General features: G+C 37.2%; 1 protein-coding gene across 9 annotated transcripts in view; it reads right to left on the reverse strand.

The window, feature by feature from the left end:
• Positions 1-24,458, reverse strand: part of LOC113505134 (zinc finger protein 608-like) — an 89,516-nt gene that overhangs the window by 16,397 nt on the left and 48,661 nt on the right. For 2 of the 9 annotated variants that reach the window (XM_026887737.1, XM_026887745.1), the window contains exon 1: positions 2,737-4,269. The exons of 6 other annotated variants lie outside the window; for them this stretch is intronic. In XM_026887737.1, coding sequence (XP_026743538.1) covers positions 2,737-2,895 — 159 coding nt within the window. In that variant the 5' untranslated portion in view covers positions 2,896-4,269. Of the gene's footprint in view, positions 1-2,736; positions 4,271-24,458 lie in introns of those variants that run through there. One more of the 9 variants, XM_026887727.1, reaches the window with a different exon arrangement.

Raw genomic sequence — 24,458 nt, forward strand, 5'->3', positions numbered from 1 at the left:
GAATCGAGCGTAATTAATTAAAACTTATGGCCGTTATTAATTCGCTTCTGTTTGCACAAATGATGCTGATATTACAAATGTTAGTGTTGAGGTAAATGTGTAATTAAAATGTTTATTGCATGTTTGTGTGATAATGTGGGATTATTATGCCAGTGCAATTATTATATGATAGTGTTCGCTCGCGGTTTCTCTTGCTTTTAAATCTGTTATGGGGCTAAAAGTTTGTGTCAGTTTGAAAGTTGAGTTTCTTATCATTTAAGGGTTCCTCATGCAATGCGTAAAAACGCAACTCTATTATTAAAGCTCCGTATGTCCGTCCATCTTTCACCTGGTTGTATCTTACAAACCGTGATAGCTAGACAGGTTAAATTTTCGCGGATGATGTATTTATAATTTCGCTACAACAAATTATATTATAAATACCTACTGAGCTTAAGGAACGGTTGTTACAGAAATAAATTTGATGGGGAACATCGCTTGCAAAAATTTCTTCAGCGTATTTGTTCGCAACCATCAGTGTAGCGATTTCGATGACCGGTTTTTTATGATCCTTTCATATTTTGCTTTGAATATGAAACAGACAGGCTGACATTGTTATTTGTAATGAATTATTTGTATTAAAACTTCATATTTAGTATGTAGGTTAAGCTGAAGTAGCACTTTACTTCGGCGTATGTGTACTGTACAAAACACGTGCGCACTCATTGTTAACTTTGTTAAGTGTTTTAATAAATGTTTATATGAATAATAAATTGTATTGCAAGTTTCACGAATGCAGTACCGATTTGTTTAAATGATTAATTACGTATATTTTACATTATATTTTTTGGGAGTTGTTTTTCTTTTAATTTTTTTTTATTGTACTTATTATAAACTACAGTTTTATATTTTTATGGTTATTATTAGAGCATGTTTATATTTATGTGTCCAAAGTTTTTCAAGGACAGTTTCTTGTAAACGATTACAGAATGTTTTAAAATACGCCGACAAACTGCTAAAGTTGTAGAATGCATAAAACAAATTAGGCATCGAAACGCTTTTGCGTCAACGAATACTAAAAATTAAAAAATAAATATTTTCTTAATAACATCTCATTTATTCAAGTGTTTATCAGTTTAACTCCGGGTCAATCAACAGTGACTTGTCCAATCTTCAATCCGAATGACTTGCAAAAACCGACAGTTAACCAAATTGCAAGGGATACCTCAGTAAAGTGACCATACGTCCTGCTTTGGGAGGAACGGTCTGCTTTTAGATTGTCTGTCCAGTTTTCTTAGCCACATTGGAAATTTTATCGGTTTTGCAAAAAAGCAATTTTTGCTACAGTTAGCAACATAGTAATTGAATAATTTAAATAACAGTTACTGTTTAAAAAAAAATCCTATCGTGTTTTTCTCCTACCTCACATTTACAAGCAATACGACAATTCCCCCACGTTTTCTAACAAGCAAATTAAATGTCAAGTAAATTAAATGGTCATAAGGTTATAAATGGTAATGGTCAGTCATAAGTGTAGAAGGATTGAATATTTCTCTCACCAATGTTACGGAAAATCGTTAGGTATGTTGAGAAGACCGTGGTACCAAGTCGCCAGGATTGCATAAATTCAAAGAGCGTTTACGGCGTAGAACATAATCAAATGAAGCCATTTACATTCAGCGCCCGATATGAGAACGGTGCGACACCATCGCCCGTCTCGCTCACGCACACGGTTAATGGCATCACAAATTGCGAACTAAAGCACTCCAGCGTTGAATCCGAGAGATGTCGTTCCGAAGAGTACTTTTGGAAAAATAACAAAATTTTATGTGAATCGACAGATATTATAGCCGAGCAATAATCTTTTCACGTTTCAGTTTCTTCCAATGAAGAAGTGGATTGTATCAGTACGCTCCAATAACAATACGATAGACATCCGTAGTCTGCAGAAACTTTATACGAACCTGTGTTTTGATGTAGCTGTCTAGGTAGGTATAACTGAGTAGGTAAGTGAAGAACAGACGGAGAGTACTGATGCCAAATAAATGTCAAAAATTAGCTAGTGATGATTATGCGCTAACAAATAGCTTTTACAATCTGATCTTTATAAATGAAGTCATACGTCTGAATATCTCAACCACGATAACAGCAAATATCGATTAAATCATACCCACGCGACGCCTATAAATAAAATTAAACGCTTTATTGTTAGGCGAATGACAAATGTGCGAACGTCTTACGCCCACTATGGCAGGCCGCAGTCGACCGCAGCGCGCGGCCGCCACGCACGCCAGAGACAATACTAGTTTGCATTTACAGCGATAACGCCACAAACATATTAATATTTCGTCACACCGAATCACCATTAAATCCTTTATGGTGGCGGCGTGAACGTTACAAGTTGAGCCAGTCGGGAGGGAGGCATTGTGCGCTACTCGAAGGGGCCGCGCCCGGCCGAAGTTATGAGCGCCGGCTCAATGCTCTCTCACTAGTTGACTGCAAACATGGGGTCGGGCCCGGCCAGCTGCCGTTTTATCTCGACAAACAAACTCACTTCACAACCAGAAACTTAGAAAAAACTTTATTGCTGCGAGTTGAATTTACATTTCAATATAGGCGAGGTAAAGCGCATGCCCACAGGCATAGCGAGTATAAAACACCGAGATGGCCGTGGTTGGCGTACCAGCGGAGCCGGTACCTCGCACTACACAATAGCTAGTAAATCAATCCACAACCGATAGGAACAAAAGAGCGTACCGAACGCAGTGTAATGAGAGCGGCGGCATGCCCCGGTACGATTAAGACACCGAAGGGAGTCGTTTGAAGATCGTCCTCTGCGGCATCGCAGGAACTAATTTGTAGTCGCGCCGCCGACTCGCACCGCAAAAGGAAAGCGATTCCGACGAGCGACACCATCCCACATGCCTAATGACTTGAAACAATGTCCCCTTTGCCCGCACGCTGACTCATAACAGTATCGTTTCCAAAGTTGTAACAATTTAGTTTCCGCGCGGTCGACTGTAACAAATCACGGCCAAATCTCGCAAACTGGTGAGTATTTGGCAACGGATTCGTCCACTGGAGGACGGGAAACGATTCCCAACAGTGTAACCGAATTACAATCCACTAAACCGAGGGAACATACGTCATTAAAATAATTTAGGGAAATGGCACGTTTTAGTGCTCGCGTTTATGGCAGCCCGGTGGATGGGCCGCTCGCGGCGTGCCAGAAGCAATAAATACCGGGGCGGAGCCACCCACCATCTTGTTTATACACCACCTACCCGAGACGGAACATTAATTCTCTGCTATGCGGAATAAGTGGCGACAAAGAGTGTTCGTGTCAACTAATAGGCTTGAACACATCACCGTTACCACTTATAAGGACTGGGCCAAGAAAAGAAACGGAGAAAATAACGGATAAGGCTAATTGTACCGTGAACTACGAGGAAATCTGCAGCTTTAACCCTCTTAGGAGAGGAAATTATCATTTAAATGAACTTTCAAAGGTAAAGAAAGCGGTCGGTGAGCACTGGAAATAATTATCATACCGCTTTTTTCTTGCCCTCCTTTGAAGTTCTGTGTTTTCAATAAGTTATTTAAATGAAAGTCTAAAATATATCCTTTTACTATCGTCAGTGTTGTTGTGATTATGAAATAATTATAGTCATGACTTCATGATCAGATAAAATACTAATTTCATTTTTCTTAGAAGTTTACAAACATGTTTATTCACACATACTTGTAATAGTTGCGATCTAATAAAAATCAGATGTAATATTTTTATGTGGCTGCGATTAAATATAAAGGCTGACGGATAGTTCCAGTAGCGTATCGGGAGCGGTAACGAGTTATAAATAATAATTAAGCAAGAGTCGGGCGCGGGCCGGGCGAACTGTCCGCGCGGAGCGGAGGGTCCTGGATACCCTTCTCAGGGCTGACACTGCCTAATTAACTTTGTACAATTCGATTTGATGGCACGCAACTGTTTCAATATTCGCCCAACCCTTGTTTCTCTAACTTTTTTAATTCATTCATTATTTCGAAACTGTCAGAATTATTATTTGTCAACTTGGCAGAAACTTTAATCTGTGAATAAAACAAAGTCGAATTTACTTTGTATAAGTAATGTAAAATTTAATTTGAGATTCACTAAGAGGATTCTAAAAAGAGATTCATTTAAAGCTCGGTTTTAACAAACAAAGTACCTGAGTTGGAGCTCGCGTCGCACACTGGGGCAAGCTATATGGAAGCAATACCCAAAATGTTAGTAGTGTAATAAACTTAATGATTAACCTTTATTCTTCTTCTAACATCTCAATAACCTCCGGATCGAAGGGTTTTCGTTTCATTTTAGGCACTTTGCGCATCAGGCTTAAGATGGGGTCTGAGGATATGAACAAGCGATTCATGATGTCTATGAGATTTTCAGTTCTGGATGTTTTTCGACTAAAACGTTCTCGGTACGTTTTAAAATCCTTATTTCTAGACTCCTGGGCTTCTTCACTGAGTTGACCAATCGGCAACAAAGCTTGGGTAACAATTTCAGGGCCATGTATTAAAAGTTTGTGGACTGTAGGTGTCATTGGCATCCATGGATACAGACTTACGTAAAGAGAAGCAGTTTCATGACAAAATGTTTGAAACTTGTGTGAATTTATTTTAAACCCACTTGATATCGTTTGCAATATTATGTAGAATCGTTTTATAAGCTGCGAATCAATCTGTGTTATCGCGGCTGACTTTTCAAAGTTTTGGAAGAAAATACGTGCCACATTCCCGTCATTGCTGTTGCCAAAGCCAGGTTTTGGTTTGTCTACAATAAGGGATAGTTGTTTTCTAAACTCAGTCTGAATTCGTTTTTTATTTTGTTCTACTGTCTCTTTGTTTTCTTTATTCACACGCCACTCCTGAATGGGTAATTTATAAGAAAGGTGCAAAAAAAATTCAAACAATCGTATCCAGCAATGTAAGACTGATAAACCAAACGATATGAAATCATTTTTGACGGGTTTTTGCAGAACAGTATTTAAATTATTAAATTCTTTAGAGGTGGCATTACATAAATAACACTTCAATGTAGATTTCGTATCTGAGAGGGCATTACATAATTTACCATCCACCATTGTAAAAATAGCCTTATGCACAACTTCATATACATTCTCATTCACTTTAATCTTTGTTGGTGACAAATTTTCAACTTGTTGATCAATGTCTTGTTTTTTTGCTTTGACTAATTCATCAGTTTCTTTACGATACTGGAGACTTATCGGCCGACAAAATCGTGATGAAGAAGGCTTTGGATTTTGCCACAAAACAACTGTGCTATCATTTTTCTCATACGAAAGTCTTAATGGAACGAGACTACTTAAAAACATATATTTGTCGTCAGCAGTCTCCGAAATAAACTTTTGTTTGTATTGGGTATGACTGGAGCTTCCGTCAAAACCCCATTTCGTATGCAATACAATTTTATCCGAAGAGCTTATTGACTGCGTAAGAAGAACACTTTTTTGTGAATGTATCAGACGAGTGGCAGTGTGATCAAGCAACGACTGAAGGGGCACGACAGCTTCAGTTTCTGTAACCTGAACGTCTTTCGGATAGCAAAGAGCCTTTTCTGCCTGCACCAACTTGTAAGATGGAAAAATATCTTTAGCGTAGTTTCTGATAATTTCATATTGTTTACGAGATAGTTGAGCCTCAATTAGTAATGAAAGTGCTTCCCGCGGTGATATTTTCTTGACCTTTATTTCGGTAGATATGTCAAAACAGTCTTTTGCGTATTTGGGACATACTGACATTTTTTTAATAACTTGTGCTTCTGTGGTTCTACCTGAGGACCTTAGCTTCATTTGTGCTGCATAAGTTAAAAAATCTGCATCCATCTCAGCACGCAGACTAGATGTTTTTCTGCGTTTTGAATTTTCGCTAGAGTCACTAAAATTTGAAGTGGGCCTTCCTGAGTTTATGACTACAAAACGTGTAAATTTACAACTTCCATCCAACCAAGTCTTTTCATTAGCGAATAGTCTTTCTCTATGTTTACCGTGTAGTAACCATTTCGTGTTAAATTGTCGCTTGAAGTTACGCAGTTGTAAAGTTAAATCTGTACGAGATTGCGTAGGACAATTCGTTTGGGAAGCAACAAAATCTATTATTTCTTTAAATTTACTATCAAATGATTTATATTTACTCTTAAAAAATACTTCTACTAAAGTTTTTCTACTGATAATGACGTTTTTCGACATATCTGAAAATAATTAAAAAAATACTTATGCGCCTGTTATAGCATTGAAAGCAATATTTTGAATTTGCGCAAAGTTCTTTCACTATTGCGTTTGGTTTCTTAAAAATGAAGGTTTGTATTATACATAACACTAATTCATTTCAAAAGAACTTCGCGCAAAATTAAAATATCATTACTTTAATTATAAAATACAATAAAATAAATATATTGTTATTTACTAATATTATATAATACTTTTGCCCTATTTGACTTTTATTTATAATAGTACTGACCTTGATCTTCACTGGACATATTTTAGTTTTTGGATAACTTCAATAACAGTGAAGTTATGTACACTTGAATCACGCAGACGAAATAGTGCAAATGCAACAACTATCAATTCTATCAACTTTGTGGCAATATATTAGCGAACTGATAACCTTTGGATGGATAATATCAATGCTATGTGATGCGAAATATATCGAACTTTGATGTTTTGTCATAAGTTTCTTGAAATACCCTCATTTTAGAAATTCAATTTTGGGCATCGCCTTCATACAGCTTGCCCCAGTGTGCGTCGTAAATAATTGTGCGAGTGAACAAAGCAACATGAAGTACCGTCTACATCTATGTGCTATGTAGTCACTGTGATTGTGTTAATATACTAATTGGCTGCATTAATGGCGAGTCTGTATAATTTAACACGAGTCAAATATAACTTTTTGTCTGTCTGCCAAAGATTTTTAATTGAAGGTTCAAAGACCGCGATTGATGTTGGTTTACTCGATCTTTATATAAGTCCGTTATATTTTTACCACGTGTTAAAGGGCGTAGGGACGCTCCATGAGCATTTCTAGCGAGGTCCCCGGTTACCGTCCCATTTCATTTAAGATTAAAAGCTTTGAGGGCTTCAGTGTGTTGGACCCATGTCCCAAAGGGACTTACGACTCGTAAACACCAACAAATTTTACTGAGAAATGTACAATGTATTTATTCAAATGAAGAAACATGTTTTTGTAAGTATGGAGATAAAAAAGACTTACATAAAATGTAGTACTTGTATAAAATTGAAGAATGCAGTTTTAAATGTTAGCAAAGAAAACTAACGCGTGTTTAACCTAGTAACAACTCTGTTTCAATTACCAAAAATTTCTTAGGACACCCTAAAACTGTCAAAACTATTTCAACTAACAATTTCAATCATAATTCTTCATACAAAGTTAAGACTTAATGTCGGTATTCCCACTCTCTTAAGATAGATAAATTAATTTCATAGTTTTACGCTCGAGATACTTCTATCAGATAACATTATATACCATTTTTAAAGCTAAAGAGTTTGCTTGAAAGCGCTAAAGTAATGAGGTCCGATTTGAAAAAAATGTTCCGTGTTAGATTAGATAGCCCATTTATAAAAGCAGAGTTATTAAATAAGTTACAAATAGTTTCAATACCGAAGAGAAAATAATGTAATTCCAAACTATTTTTAAATTACTGTCCCTACATCTTTACGCGCACGAACTCGCAAGCAACAGCTAGTTACAGATTATATTATCAACTACTCAGTTTAGACAACTTTCTATCATGTGAAGACGGATGAAAATCCAAGATTGTTATGAGTGAACAATATTGAGTATCGAGGCGTCTATCATTTGTATAGAGAACGACGTTTTGAAATCTCCGTACCAGTACTAATTGAATCGTTTAACGTTACGTATGAATACGTTGCGATAGGTTGTGCGTTACGGCCTGCTATGACCAAATAGACATGATTCGTAGGTTAAATATATTCGTTGAAAGAAGCTTACAAATAAAACAAAACTCAAATGGATTTACTACAGAAGTTACGTAGGTATTTCTATAACATTTTCTCCCAATAAAACATTATCGGTTATTCGTATTCCAAAAATAACAATGAATCGACCACAAAACCGAAACGTTCTAAAAAAACAATTAAATGACATTTCATACGGGATCGCCACTCGGAAATTCGAACAAGATTAATTAAAAATAAAATCTCCGCGTCACCCCTGGCAGCGTAATTAAAACACGAATAAATGAAAACCAAATTCAAGTTTCCATTACAATTAAGGGAGAAAGATGGGTTTTAATACGTTGGATGTAGTTTAATCGTCGTATTTTAGTTTTTACAACTTATTCAGCCCCTTTAGTTACTTTAGCTCCAGCCCCTTTGTCTCTAATAAGCTTTTAAATTAGGCGCTGTGGCAAGCAAGCAAGTTAGTTAAACTTAATTATTCTATGAGATTTTATAGTCGCACTTATTTTACTTAGCGAGAAAATATGCAGTTTAATTATATGCTACGTGGATCTACTTATCTATCTAAACTATCTTGGAATTTGGATATTAATATACATAAGTACTTAGTAATAAAACGAAAATATTGTAAGTTTTTTTTTTTCATTTTATGCTTGAATTTTTACAATTTTTTTTCTTATTGGTTTGTCTCGATATGTAGACTGTGTGCAGTGCATAATATTTAAAATTTAAATATTTATTTTTTTGAACGGTTGCAAAAGCAGCGTGTTAAAACAGTCAGTCTAGAGATGTATTCTCGTAAAGAAAATGTAAGGTCAATTTTATACGAGCACTCACTATATGGTTAATACTTTACGAGTTAAGTATGTTCGTAAATATAACAGTAATGCTTTCAATCGCTTCTCATAAACTGCCAACGACTTATCTCATTTTGTTTTTATTACTGATCCATACCTACTTCGTAAGAAGTTTGCTTTCGACCCATGAACTGCGATAACCTGAAACACTGTTTATTTATGATACAGGTCAAACAATATGAGCAATAACGCTGATAAACACAAACAAAACTCGTAAACATCCCCAGATTCTTACATATTAATAAAAGTGATACTCGAAAGACTTTAAAAGAAAAATTACAACACAAATGCGTGCCTATACCGAGCTCGTAAATAAATAAACTTTGAGCAAAGAAAATATTTTTTAATATACCGGGCGGCGCTTTGAAACGCTCTCTTTTATTCAAGGGGGAAACTTCCTACCTAAATAGGAATATAAAAGGAGCCATAGATTTTATGAAATACGAAGGAGCCGCCCCCGCCGTAAATAGAGCATTTACAGAACCGGTCCGGTCCGTGCCGCCGCGCATTTATATTGACACCCGGATAAATAACGCGCGCCCGCTACGTGTTATGACAACGTGCTCCCCGCTCACTACACCTCGGACAGACTCCAGCTCGTGACGTCACTACAACCAAAATGTTAAACCCACTAGCATTGGGACGCAAAAGATTTGCATAAATTACCTTTTACGAGATAAATTTAAGTGCAATGAAAATGAAATGCTAATCGAGCCGAGCTCGCTTCTCTCAAAACAAAGAGTTTATTCATTACAAAAGACCCAGTAAAAACCTAAGTAGCGTTGTGCAGCGATTCTTGTCGGGAACTGCCACGACTAAAAGAATGCAACTTTGTTCCGAGGCGGCCTTTGTAAATGAGAAGCGAAACGCGTAAAGCCCGGCCTCGGGTCGGCGGGCGCGCGGCGCGGCAAGGCGCGGCAAGGCGCGGCGGCGGAAGCGCACGATGTGACACGGAATAGCGACACTGACACACGGCGAAATTGCATTGAATCTGGAACGCCTTTATCGTCGCCAAAGGGACTTTTATATTTCCAACCTCCGTGCGACTATGGATTTCTGGTATGTTTAGGAATGAAATTCACAAAGCTTAACGTGTTCCTTCACTTTGGTAGATCATAGTTGGAAACGATTCGATGCGCGCTTAAAAACCCGTGACCGAATAAATAATCGCCCCGACGCGCGACGTTGAATAAAACATGGTGTTAACATATTTGTTCAAAAGAAATATCTCGAATAATTTACAAGTAACGGAAGCGGCTAATGAGTTCATAAAACACTAATGTCAATATATATAGCCTCGGAGTATAATCATTTAACGCGACGGGAATTAACATTTAAACATAGACATACATCAAATACTTAATTCAATATTAAATCAGCGTTCAGTGAATAATACGACCGGTTCTCAAAAAGCAATCAAATAAAATATCACGAGAAATAAAGCAATAAAAAGGAAGGGATCGAGATTTGGTCGCCGTTTAAATTTGGAGGTTAATGGTATATAAAATAATGTAAAACTGCGAATGACTTGGTCTGTTGTTCTGCAGTACATGTGGCTAATTGGGTACTGAAACCAATTAGTTTTGCGAGCCGAGTCCGCATTCATGTACGTGGATAATTGAAATCATCGGACAATAACATGCTGAACACGACTGGTCTGTTCCGATGAAACCAGGAAGACACAATCGATGTTACAACAATGTTATGTTTACAATGAATATTTCATCAACATATGAAACATACAATTTCTAACTAACGTTGGCATTCAATTGGCTAGAATGTTATTTGTAATTTTGATTATTCATAGAATTACTCTTAATAATTTACATAAATTGTTTACACATCTTTCCAAAGTGCAGGTAATTCCAAAAGTATATTTGATACATTTGTAGCGACGATCATGAACAACAATATAAAAGCGTTTGGAAAACATCGTAATTTTCGTTCAAAGCCATTTAATTTAAGCACAGCGGGCTCGGAGAATAATCTGATTTATATCTCTAGGCCGTATTTCTGCTTTATACGCTCTTTCACACCAGCCGACGTAATTTGTTGAAAAACACGCGAATTCAGTTAAGTGCTTATTTATATTTCACGATCGATGTGTTTTTAGTTCTTGTTTATTTATTTTTTGATACAATATTAATAAAGATTTCATTTTTCTTTAAGCTTAAATCTTCATACATAGACTTGAAGGAACATTTTCAACTTAAATGTTATTATAATAATTGCAAGGACGCGCTCTATGTCATTAGCTAGGGTAATGTTTGGGGTTGGGCCCACATGTTTGCTACACCCCTTGGGACCTCTTGGGACTCAAAACTCAGAGCGATATAGATAACAAGTTTAACATGTGAGTTATTCATATTAATGTCATCTTTCTTGATATAAAATCAGGCTTATTTAAATAAGAAAATTAGTTTATGTAAGAGTATGTGATGGGAGACTACATTTTTATTGTAAAGATATAATAATAACAAATACATCTCATATCCCGGCTAAAAATTTCTTATGAAATAAATAACCCTGTACGTCTTTTCTTTTATTCTATTGTTGCTGTATTGTGTGAACGTAAACTATAAAATAAATAAATAAAATCAGTTCGTACAAAACAAACGTTGGTATAAAGAATGTATTAGGCGCGCAGTAAGGAGTGCAGTTCACAAGGAACCCGTGGCTCCACACGCGCGGACGACGTGTTATTTATCCTCGTCCAAACGCCCTTTACGAGCACAATATCGACGCTCGATTTTCATCCCGCCTCGGGGAGAGATAAAAGAAGCTTAACGTCCGCCGCTTTTGTGTGCGTGTATCTCACCCGCCGCAAATAAAACTATTAAATTAAACAACGTTACGCAGCCACTCCGACGAATTATTTTCATTTCGTTAACAGCGAAAGAACCTCTGTCAAAATTTGTTCTTTTTCAGAGGCGCGTCGCCGCAGTGTAAATATTCATGATTCGCAAATCATAATATGTATATAAATATTACTCAAGACACTCGGCACGTTAATGAAACAAGATGCTAACTCCGCGGGGTGAGCCTGGAGCTTAAATTATTCCAGCCGCGTCTTGCTCTTGTCTTTATGCCGTCGCTATTATTTTAAATTATTTTTAATTGAGTAAAAGCAAGCGAAAAACACAATAACAACCCTCCGAGTTAATTGCCCTCCCGACAAAGCGTTCTAAAAGCTTTTCGAGATGCTACGCTGTAATACAAACGTTAAAACTGCATGAAAAAGTGTTTCTGTTTTAGCAATTCTTAAAAATAAAATGGAACGTGAAAATCATAACGCAACAATGGACCGTAATGAAATCTCTTTTTTACGGCTCACGGCTATGTCGGGGCCGACCAATTTTAACCTCGTTTTCATTGAAATTCACATTTCATCCGAGCAACAAAAGGGTTGGGCTCTTTGCGAAATGTCAATTGTGAGGAGGGTAGCGAGTGGGCTCGCGCGCCGAGCCGCCGATGTTATCCTGCTGGTGGCGGACATATGTACGCGGCCGTGACAAACACACAACATCATACGGATGCGTGTGTATACCCAGCGGCTGCTCTGAATAATGCATGAGAAGCCAACGAATGCTTTAAAAAGTTAACAAGGTTTTCCGAGCTTTCCTTTGTTCCGCTGCTTACTGTACAAAAACAAATTGCTTCCGTTGAAAACTCCCTGGAAATTTTGATTTATCTTGCTACTATAATTACCAATATGAACAAAAAGTACGAAAACGAATGGAATGAAGCTGAAAACTTGAAAGCGCTTTAAGCCACAAGTGCAAATGTTTGCATTGCCACAAATTCTCCTTTGAAACTAAAAGAAGTTTCCGTTTAAATTCCAGTTCTGAGTGTTTTTTTACTAAGTGCTTACTACAAAGAAGTACAATCAAGTGTAGTGTGCCGGAGGGGATAAGAAGCTGTAGCTGGTAAAAGTTGTATAATTCGAGCAGGGAGTCGGGCCGAGTTACGGATACCTAGCCGATAACAGGATTAACGCGCCCTCCCTTGTTGTTACCAGCTAATTCGCACGCAAACTTCCCACACGCCAACACTTTTGACACGATTATACTCTCCTGGTAGTTCGTTGATATTCGCTTATTACTTTCACATTAACATTAAATACATATTCACAGTAATTAATTAACGAATAATAAATACATTGAACATTGAACAAAGCCTTCCCGGAATACTATTGGAATAACGTACCATCATGCTCGTATATGTGGACAGAACGTGCTAATTTGCCTTGTTTGGTTACCGGATTATTGCCGGATTAAATCCCATTGAAATCAGAACATACCGTACGTATAGCTCTTGTATAGATATAACACAGGTTGATAAACAGATAAAACATTAATGTTCGTTCTATCTGTGCATTATCAATTATAATTTCTGTTTTGAGAGTGATAAATACAAGCAATCTGATAATAATGACAAATCATAAAATATTTACGATTTTCGAACAGATTAAATGTCGGCGGCTGCCCAAATATGTTTTCCGTTTATCTAACTGATCTTCCCCAATCAAAGTTAATTCGACGCGCGATCGAATCACAACACTCATAATTCGGTATCTCATCGTTTTTATGCTCAAAAGTTCCCAAGGCAATTGAGAATTTTAATTTTATAATTACGACAAATAAACCTTAACAGTTGACGGGAGTCATGAAACGTTTACGACAATATAAAATCGTAATGGATTAACTTGATCGCCACAGTCGACGTTTAACGATCGACCTGGGGTAACTTCCTCAATAAAATGATTCTCCTTCATCTCCTGTATATTATATTGACGATACAAACGACGTTATCGGCTCTGATAATGTGCAATACACCATTAGAATGACTCCTTGCACTCACTATTGTTCACACTCCTTGCACTCACTGAATAAAAAGTGCACGATATTAAATCAAGTTAAATCGTTCACTTTTTATTCCATCAAACTACTGAAGCTTATTAAGATTTTAAGTCTCAGTTACTGTGATTTGTGTTCACAACAATTTGTAATAAAACTCGTACAAAACACGGACCATTTGACCTTTGTTAGTTAAACCGCATTATTATTGAACGGGGTTGAGACAAGGACAAATAACAAAATAGGGTTCCAATCTCATTTCGTTTCTCATATGTGAAAGATCAAGTTATACTCGAATGTTTTTGGATATAAAATAAATATTGGAGTAAATAGGTAAGGGTGTCGACAAAGGCAAAGAAACTGTAAAGTTCGTTGGAACGTAAAAATGTTTTCTCATAATGTAATTGTGGGGTGACGAAGAACACAATAAAAGTTGCCAACAATTTGCTGTTTTAATGGTGTTAACATAAAGCCTTCACACTCAAAGTTTTACTTTGTTAGCGTTTTCATTGTCGTACTAAAAGAAAATGTTATTTACATTTTGAGCAACCGAGTTTTTCTCTTTATCAATCTTTAAATTACAACGTTTAAAATTAAACACTTCTTAAGTTTAATTAAATTCCATTAAAGATACTTTCTAAGTACTTATTTATCTCGATGTTAGATATTTTTTTACAACGTATATTTTATGTAATAACATCCGTAACGCTGTATTAAAGGAAACTTATTAATTATTACAAATAAAACTTGGTCCGCTCGTAATTAAGAGTCCATTTTGTGACAGCCTCTTAAAATTCACTCCACGAGCTCCGAGGGAGGCTCAAAGGCGAAATAATTAAAGCGGAGGGTATAAGAAAATGTCGGGAGGGAGGAGATCAAAGCAGAGAATTTACCCTCGGGTAAATAATATAGCAGTCTCGCGCCGGATTTGGGTATTTGCTAAGGTTACAATATACCTGTTGGGTAGCGGTATTGACATGGTTTACCTCAATCCAAATTAATTATTTAATGAAGGAAACTAGCTGGCAGCGGGCCGCGGGGGTAATGGAGACAATTATGGGCTAATATCCCGGAACCGATGCTCCTGGGAGTCGGTAAGGTATCGACTTGTGACGTCAAGGACAGATAACTTTGACGTGACCTTTTGTTCTGTCGCGAGTGACTTACAAGCGCTGTCAAACTGAGATCAACTGCAGAGCTCGAAAACTAATTTAGAACATCGTGTCAACAGGTTTATTTATGTCGACCTTAACTATACACATAATCTTTTAGCGTGAGAAACAACCAGCTGCTCGGATATTTTATGACGTAACAAATATAATTAGTTCTTCATTAGCGAAATACATTAACACCGCTCACTTTTGAGCTGCGCTTATTATTTTAAGATGCAATAGATAGACATAAGAACAACTTAACTTTTGCCTTTTATATTAAACCTATAACTCGTAAAAAAGTTGATTTTATACCCAATCATTCTTAAGAAAGGATTAAATTAAGTTTACGATCCTATAAAGATATGTTTTAGAAATCGCTTTAAAAGCTTCCTTGTGAATGTCTTTGGTTGCGTATTTATTTATTTATTTTAATCCGTCTAGCAAGATACAGTGAGATATCTTTTCACGACATTTAGAAACAAGTTTAAAGAAATTCAAAGAATTAATCTTACGGGGAAGTGCGGAAACTGCATTGCAGAGTTTTATACTAAGAAGGTCATTTTATAAAAAGGTTTGTTTTTCTGAAACCAAGTTATCAAATAAGGCTTGAGAGATGGTTGAAAATAATTAGAGGCTTTAACAGGCAATGACTTGTAGAAAGTTTACCAACGGCATTATGCTTAAAACAAGTTTATTTTAAGTTTCAAATATAATTTAATCTTACTTAATTAAAATCTTGATGACATTATTTATTTAATTTACTTTAACGACTAATTTATTCAAAATTGGATTAGTTTGAAAGTTAAGTAAAGGCCATTCACAATTAAAAGTGTGGTTACTTTGTATATTTTAGTAGTTTGCCAAATATTTAATGACGCCTAAAAAGAATTTTTTCATAAAACTAATTTTCTGGAAATAATTAATTACGATATATGCAAACACATACAAGACCCTGTGTTTATATTCTGTTAATTAAACTACTATCAGTGACCACATAACTATCAAAATGCCACAATCTAATAAACCCTAATTTCGTGTCATTGACATATTGTAAATGAATGACAAATTACAAACGTGAGATCATCAAGCGTTTAGCGCTGCCATCCAATCAATACCACCGCCATTCACTGCTAAAACTTGCCGAAATTATACTTAATTATGTATCAAAATCACAACAATTAAACAACCTTCATAAATATTCATATAAAGGCAAATAAAAGTTAAAAGATCATCATATTTACCCAATCGGAGGTATACTACGCTTTTTGTATTAAATTATCCATCTTCGAATTACGAGTTATCCAAAAACGTACCTGAAAAGAATAAACAACTTCAATAAAACGTAATTCATGCTCAATAATTGATAAACAAGGCATTTGTATTCACAAAAGGAATAAGTATTGGTTTGAGTTTCATTCTGAGAATACTTTATTTTATACCTTTATGAGAATGGAATACTTTTGCAACTTTTATAATATAGGAAGGGTCCCAATTTGATAAGCACGGTTCAATTTACGGAAGGCGAGTGCTTATTGCTTTTAATAATGTTAGGACCGCATTACAAAGACAACCTTTACAACTACCATTGAGGCGCAAATCTCAAATGAATGAGCTACAGAGGGACATTACGAATTCACCAGACGCGCCTTAACTCATAACAAAGTCACTAAACAGTCTTAAATTGTTAAAAATTAACATTCAAATTGGGGGAGCGCTGTTAGTGGAATTAGTACGACTTTCACTCATAAATCGTCTGGAGAGGGTGGCGAGCACGCCGGTTTATTGGCTCCACGTCGACATTCGCCTGCTAATAAATGAAGCAGAAAACTTCTACTTATGTAGTGCGCTGTTTGTCGAGGGCGGAAGACAGCGCCGCGCGCCGCCTCACCTATCCGAAAACTGTGTCTACACAGCGCGCCGTAGAGCTCAAACTTCGCTGAGGAGCACTTTTATAACTCCCGCCGTCCTGCTCGAACGCGCCAAGTGCAAGCGGGATACAGCGACCGCATTATGGGTTTATGAAATGAGCTCCGTTGCCTCATGTTACCCCGACGAAGAAAATGAAATTATGACCGTAGCCGCGCAAAGAAAGCGGCCATGACATCTCTAATTTTTTTCTTGTGCAGCTTTTACGAGCGAACGAGATTCAGACAAAATGCTGGAGTGGAATTGAGAAATATTTTTGGAATAACACTGCTTTATTTTACGAACAGAGAGATTTTATCTTCGTGCAGAGTACAACAATAACAAAAGGTGTTTATTACATGATTTCGAAGTGAGCAATCGAAAACGATTGACAAATTAAATTAGTACATTCATATTGCTTGTCGAGTAATCTCATCTCAAACATCGGACAAGATAATTAAGTTCGATGCGAACGTACAAAGCTCATTAAACATCAATTCCAATCTAATCAAACTGTGATTAAATCGAGAGAACCCTTTGATGTCATGCATGCGTTGAGCGGCGATGGTGTGTGCGCGAATTACTGGCATATGCTGCGTGGCTAACCCATGCATGTATGCATTGTGTTGGCTTCCCCAACTTGGTATGCTTGTTTGTTCTCATTAATATTCAAATCAGATTTATGTTGGGTTTAGATTCTTAAGTAGTTTTACATCTTTTAAATATACCTATATCCCTACATATTTCAGTTCATGTTATAATCGCACAAGGGAAAAAAGTACAATAAAACTAAATCAAAACTAAGAAACAAAAAGAAATATATTTTAGTACAGTAACATCTTGTTTTTTTGTTGTTTTACAATGTCCCGGTAATTCATATAATTCAGGAGCATGTATTCACGTTAACTTTTACTACAAACAGGCTGTAATAAAAGAGCTTCGTAGAATTATTATTGCTAAGCTAAGCGTAATAATAAACTCAGTGGGAGCCTCTTCTTTACGCTGCCGCCCTGGTACCGCGCGAAAGAAATTTAATATAATGGTTAGTTTTTTCTTAACAACTCCTTAGTTAGTTTAGTTTACCGGTATTAATTAATTATACAGTTATCGAGGAACATGAGTTTAAGGAAAAGAGGTCGTGTACGGCATTTCCAAATTATATCGATATTTATATGTATTTGTGTTCATCGCATATATATGGATTTACTTCAAATTAGGACTCCGTTTATAAAAAAAATATGATAAATTTCATATTCGTGACATTAATACAATATTAATAAGATATAAACATTGTATGTACAAACACACCTAATTCAAAGAATCAATTAAATGTTAATAGCCAGAAATATAATAAATACAACCACATAAATGCTATTTTATGATGGAGATTATGCACCTATTAAAACAATAATATAGATATAATTGCACATTAAATAGTGTTTGCCTTCATTATCATTTGTATAATAACAGTCATTTAAAATTCCATTTAATAAATAAACTAAAACCTCAAACATTTAAATTTAAGTGTCATCATAACTCGGATTGAAAACCGAGAATGATGTTTTTCAATCAATCGTACAAGTCAATAAATAAAATGAAGCATGTCAATAAAGTTCCACACTAATTGTGAAACAAACGTATCGCGGCTGGCGTGATCGTTATCTGTAACAAAACTAGTGCCCCGACTCGAAGGCTAATGTTTATTTTATCAATTACCACACATTATGTCACGTATGGACTCGCACACTCAACTTATCAGGTTAATTCATCTCGCCCTTTATTTTAAAACACGCGATGCTCCTAATGCTCACGTCAGAAAGAGACAGCCGAGTCCCTCGGAATGTTCCTGTAGGTGCGAAGGAGAGGGAATGGCCACCGTTTCTCAACATGTCGCGTTTAGCGGTGTTAAGGTTAATAGCGCTATTTGTATAGCGAGTGGAGATGTTATCGGAGGCTGCGGCTCTGAGACCGACACGGACGTTTTATTGTCTACATCGACGACGAATAATTCCGAGCCAACTTAACGATACGAATACTCTTACTTGAGTTCTAACTTGCGTAAGGCCGTCGTCTTACATGCTAATGCATAGCTTGTACATTAGTTTGTATGGGTATGTGAATGTGTGTGTCAACGTGTAATGATACAAGACGACATAAACACATTAATTGAGGGTGCTTGATGAGGTGAACTAACGCATCAATGCATTAATAATGAAACAGCGATAATATCACATTACCGTGCAACTGAAAGTCGTTCGAGTCCCGTGGTCTGTCATTAAAACGACAGTTGATAATAATTCCCACACACATAGCTGTTTGTCGTATCATCGTGAATAAATAATCAAGCCATTATTGTTTCAACGGTTTATATTTACATGGCAGACAATACGCCAGTGCAAGTTAAACAAGCGTTAAAAGTTGTTTACATCATACGGCGAACGAGGCATCATTCCTCAAATTTACAACTTAAACAAATGTTTATAGGAAAACATTCTCGTGTTCATGAATCGGACACTTAAAATACTTGGCATACGACGCCAATACTTACATAATACCACCCAGTCGATACGAGGTATTTATAGGAATAGCAACAATTATATTACCCATAAATATGTCGTTATTCGAGAGGTAAGTGTTTATGCTAATACAACAAGTTGCTTAAAAGGTAATGACACCACAATTAGGTACTTGCGAAGTGTTATTATCATCGCACGAACACGATGCCCGCTCGAGGGCAAAAAACATCTCTCCAAGTCTCGGCTCAATAGGATGATTGACATTTGTGATGTCTTCGGACAAACCAAACCTGTTTGCAGCTTCATAAGGTTTTGATTGTGCTACAATACCAACAGACGAATGTAATAATGTTGGACACATGAACAGGCATGCTCATATAACGCTTGTTGTTAAGCATTACAAGCGATAGCATTTTTTTCCTAATTACCGCATCAGAATAACGATGACAGACCATATTAATTTCACGCCAACAACACGCAGATTAAATATTTGTGTTATTTTGTTAGGAGAGTTCAACGATAAATTTGTTTTGTATTCGATTTCAATGAATACCTTTGTCTATTTTAAGGTGTTTTATAGAAGATTAATAACGAGTGTACATGTGCAGCGCCCAGGGATCTTAGAGGCTGTGTAAGTACCATTAAGTCGTCTGTAATACACCAAGTAAGTATTTGCATGAAAACGACAAGATATTTGCATATGCAAATTACGTTCCGTCTTTATTTGGGCCGCGGACGTTAACTCTACGTCCTTATGTAAATGCGAGGGCCCGAGCATTCCCGATAGCTGTATCTTAAAACTTCTATTGTTCAAATAACCCAACAAATCAGTTATCGAACATTTATGTTTTCATCATTCAATTCTACAATTATAATTATGAGCGTAGTCAGGCGTAAGCGAAGCGAACAAAAACTAGACATGAATAGGGCGTTAACAAGGCAAAAACCGTACTCTATTACAGCGTTTAATAATGCCATTATAATGCAACCCAACCAGCCGGTCGGGCCCCAAGAAATCGTTCGGAAGAGTACAAGACAAGAGCCGAGCAAACAATAACGACGGCACCGCTCATTTTTGTAGTCGCAAAGGAAAACAATAAAACAAAGAGAGCGCAAAAACGACACCATACACGCAAGCGGAGCTCTCGAAAAATAGCAGCGGCACACACGCGACGCGCCGCGATGCCAGCCCCGAGCGAGCGGCGGCAGGGCCCAGCGCGGCCCGCACACATGCACAGCCAGCACAGCTCACCCTCGCACTCGCCGAGGCATCCGTGCGTGAACCCGGCCGCCTCGCTAGCCTGTGTACATACATGGCTACGTACTTATTACCGGTACGTGTGTTGCGGACTGCGGTATCCATTACGGCGCGGAAAAAGCGCGCGAACCAACGGTGTGTGTAATTGATTAACAGTTTGAGAACCTGTTGACGACGAGTGACGGACGCGGCTTAACACAACCCTCCTCGCCGGAAAGCCTCGTTGATCGCTTTAAAATCTTAATTAATATATGCATGTCATTTCACGTCGAGCGGCTATAACGTATTCATTATACGTTGCAATGCGAAAATTTAAATTACGGTTGCTCAAAAGCAATAACTGTTATTTTAATAATGGAATTTAATTACACGTTTTATTGAATGTTTGTACGTTTCATTGTTGAATCGAAACAACTTTGAAGTCAAATTTTAATGCACGTTTTATGTCTATTTGGCAAGTTTTCAATTAAGTATTTTATTGCGTAGGATAAGAATGCCACAGCACATTACAATTATGTGTAAATTACTAGAAATAAACAACAGGGAATAGGTATTAAATGTGACGAGGGGCAATAAAGTCAGCGAATTGTGTGATGTAGTAATAAAAGTGGTCGGAAAGAAAAAGAATAATTTATAACAATGAAATGGTGTGCGGAGATGTCGCGTCGGCCGCGTCTGCCGCTCCACCCTACATCAATAATTCATGCGACATCGCGCCATTGAGAAAGTACTCTGTGATCGCCATACTAATTCAACCATTGAATCACTAAAACATTTCTTTGTGATACTCGATTCAATATATACGCACATAATGCCACAATACATTCATTGTTTGGATTTAATAATAAAACGATCAATTACTTCAGACCCATCCAACGAAATAGAATAGATAGATTATATTATTGTGAAGGCAACAAATACTAGTTTAATAGTTTATTACATTCCCGGAATACCAAGTTTCAGATTCGTTTGTAGCAGCTTAACATGGTTCCATTAATATATTCCTAACACTTATTTAGTTTAATTACAATTATCCGCTTCAAATAAATCATAAACAATTTCGTTCCCAGCATTTTTTGAAGAAACATTTTTGTAACAAGTTTTATCTTAATACGGATTTGATGCTAAAAGGACCCAGCTGTTTAGCTTTGACTTGTAAAAATAGCACGCGAGATGGGGTCTGTAAACACATTCATCCCAAGGGAAGCCTCGAAGTACCCGACTGGATTAATTCGTGTAATTTAAACTCCAATACCAGGAGAATACGAAACTGAGGAGGTATTCAGCTCGGCGACGTAAAGCTGCTGCCACACAGACGAGTGGAAGCTTAACGCGCCCACAATAAAAATACACATATCAGAAATTCAGCCAATAAAACAAGAATATTTAGAAAAATATACTCATATACAAACAAAAATATTTACTTTCAGCACGTGTTTCAAAAAGTTTGTAAATTAAACAGCAAAACACATATCCATTTTATTTATATCTTTTACTATTCCAATCAAATCTGTGTACGAGTTGTGAATTTCCAAGTGGCAAGATGACGTTGCGTTTATGACGCTCGTGTGCACGAGCCCCGAGGGGTGGCGGAGGGAGACAGCGCTCCCGCCGACCTGGAGGAGTAAGGGAGAGGTGGATATTTCATCGACTCCGGCTACAAGATGGCAGACGTTTGCGGTTGATAGTTTATAGTTATTGCGAGCGAGTGCGACGTGTCCGGAGCCGCTTTATCACATTGTTAGCGTTGTTATCCGCGTACACCGGATTAAGTGGAGATCACACTCGAGCCCTGACTCAACACTCGGACAATGGCTTCCGGTAATAATAGCTTTTAACATTTACACCATTTTTTATGTGTTTACCCTTCTGATTTATGGGCGTCGTGTTTGCTAAATAAACATTATTTTCTTTGTAATTATCATTTCTGTTCTGAACATAATATAGTATTAAACTTTATGGCGTTTTAATTAAAAACAACGATGAAGCGCGGTAAGAATTTATTCCCCTCATCTAACAACTTCAAAGGGCGTAGAGGTGTCGCGCGTGAATATAAATCTTCCGCCCCGGGATAAAAGTGGGAAAGCTCGGGACGGATCTATATAAATGTTGCAATTCGTGCGAGTTCGTGTGATCGATTGCTCTCACTATCGTCGCACTATTTCAAGTACAAGACATCTCATTTATTCCTGTCATATTCAAAGCGTTTTTATTTGGCTCGAGGAATTTGTTTCGATAAAAAGATACAGATACTTTTATAAGCAAAGTAAACGTATTATAAACATCTGTGCAGTTTATTTAACCTCTCAAGTTATGATACGTGACTTTATTGAAATAAAATGCAATAAATAAATGGAACGAGCTGCGAATCGAACTCGCGACCACTCTGAACAATATCTCGCAGATGCGGACTAGTACCAGGGGAGCATAAAGCCAAGGAAGATACACGAGCAAGGTGTCGAGCCTTCCGCCATAAATCCACCGGAGCAAAGAAAGCGTTAACTCTGATTTACCGACATTCGCGTCAGTCGTGACGGGATTGAACGCGCTGCTAACTTGGTTTATTACCAACACAACCGTTAATAACTAAAGATATAGTGTACAATATTATTAATACGGGGGACCACCACGAGTGGGAGATTTGTTTTTTTAACGACGCTTAATATTCCGAATGCTGTACAGAAACAGATATATCACAAAACATGTAATGACTCACTTCAAAGTCGGCTTCAATGTGTACGAGTATTTCTGAGCGCAACTTTATTGGCGTTAATCGGTCGTCAATTCTGATAGATGTAGCAGTAACGTAGGTGATTTAGCGAGGAATCCTCGGCGGGATGTCTCGGGCTCAGATAACTATCGTGACGGATCGCAAAGCTCCGGGAATTCTGCGAGCGGACAAAGGAATCGTGGACACGTGACCGGGGCGACGCCGACCCAGCCACCGACCTCACTATTGTTATGATTTAAATTATAATGCCTTCTTTGTGCACCGAAACACTGTATAGATACGAGATGACATCCACTGAAAATTGCTTCTCAACAGAATTCAATTAAAACTTTATTAATTTTACAAAGAATCTTCGAAGAAACTTCAATTCGTAGAAACGGTTACGTTGCCAAAGTTACGTTGTAAATTTAACTAATACAATTTATACGAAGATAAAACTCCTAAGTCGGCTTTCTTCAAAGTCCAATTCAGAGTATTTAGATGAGGATTCTTGAAGAATAAAAGAAACATTTTAATCAGTAAAGTATACAAAACAAAGAACGTTTCATTGCGTGGCTTAATTCACGTTTAAATCATAAAATGTATTCAAACGCAGTAAATAAACGAGCGCGGAACGGCGTAATGTATAATGTATGTGGTAACTGAAAATAAAGCCAGCGATTTGTAGTGACTAGCGAGTTATTAGTTAAAAGTAGGGCTGTGTAATTAGAAGCACATTTGGCGGGGCCGCGGGCGCGCCCGGCCATGTGTCCGAGCGCGCTGCGCCGCGTTCATTAAATAATTAAAACGTACTACTCATGTGCACTCACGCTAATAGCTGTTGTGGAAAAACTCATAGGAAACAAACACCTGGCGGCCTGCGAGCTGGCGAGATGCGAGGTGGCGGCCAGAGGAGCCGCGCCAAAGTGAATTACATCACTTCAAACAAAGCTCCGCGTTACAATAGTAGCGCCACGAGCATTTCGCAGTTCGCAAATTACAGTATTAAAAATTTAAAACCACTATTATAAATGCTTTAGCAACGAAACTACGGACATAGTAACAGTTGTTTTAGTGCTGGGCCGGACGCCTCATAAAACATTTACTATGCGCACTAGTCACTATACAGACATACAGAACATACATACTGACAATTCTGAAAAGACTTCGTTTATCAGATTAAAGTACTTTTCGTTATGTAGATAAGGACAAAGTGATTT

The sequence above is a fragment of the Trichoplusia ni genome, chromosome 2 (genome assembly GCF_003590095.1).
Source record: "Trichoplusia ni isolate ovarian cell line Hi5 chromosome 2, tn1, whole genome shotgun sequence".
NCBI classification, from domain to species: Eukaryota; Metazoa; Arthropoda; class Insecta; order Lepidoptera; family Noctuidae; genus Trichoplusia; species Trichoplusia ni.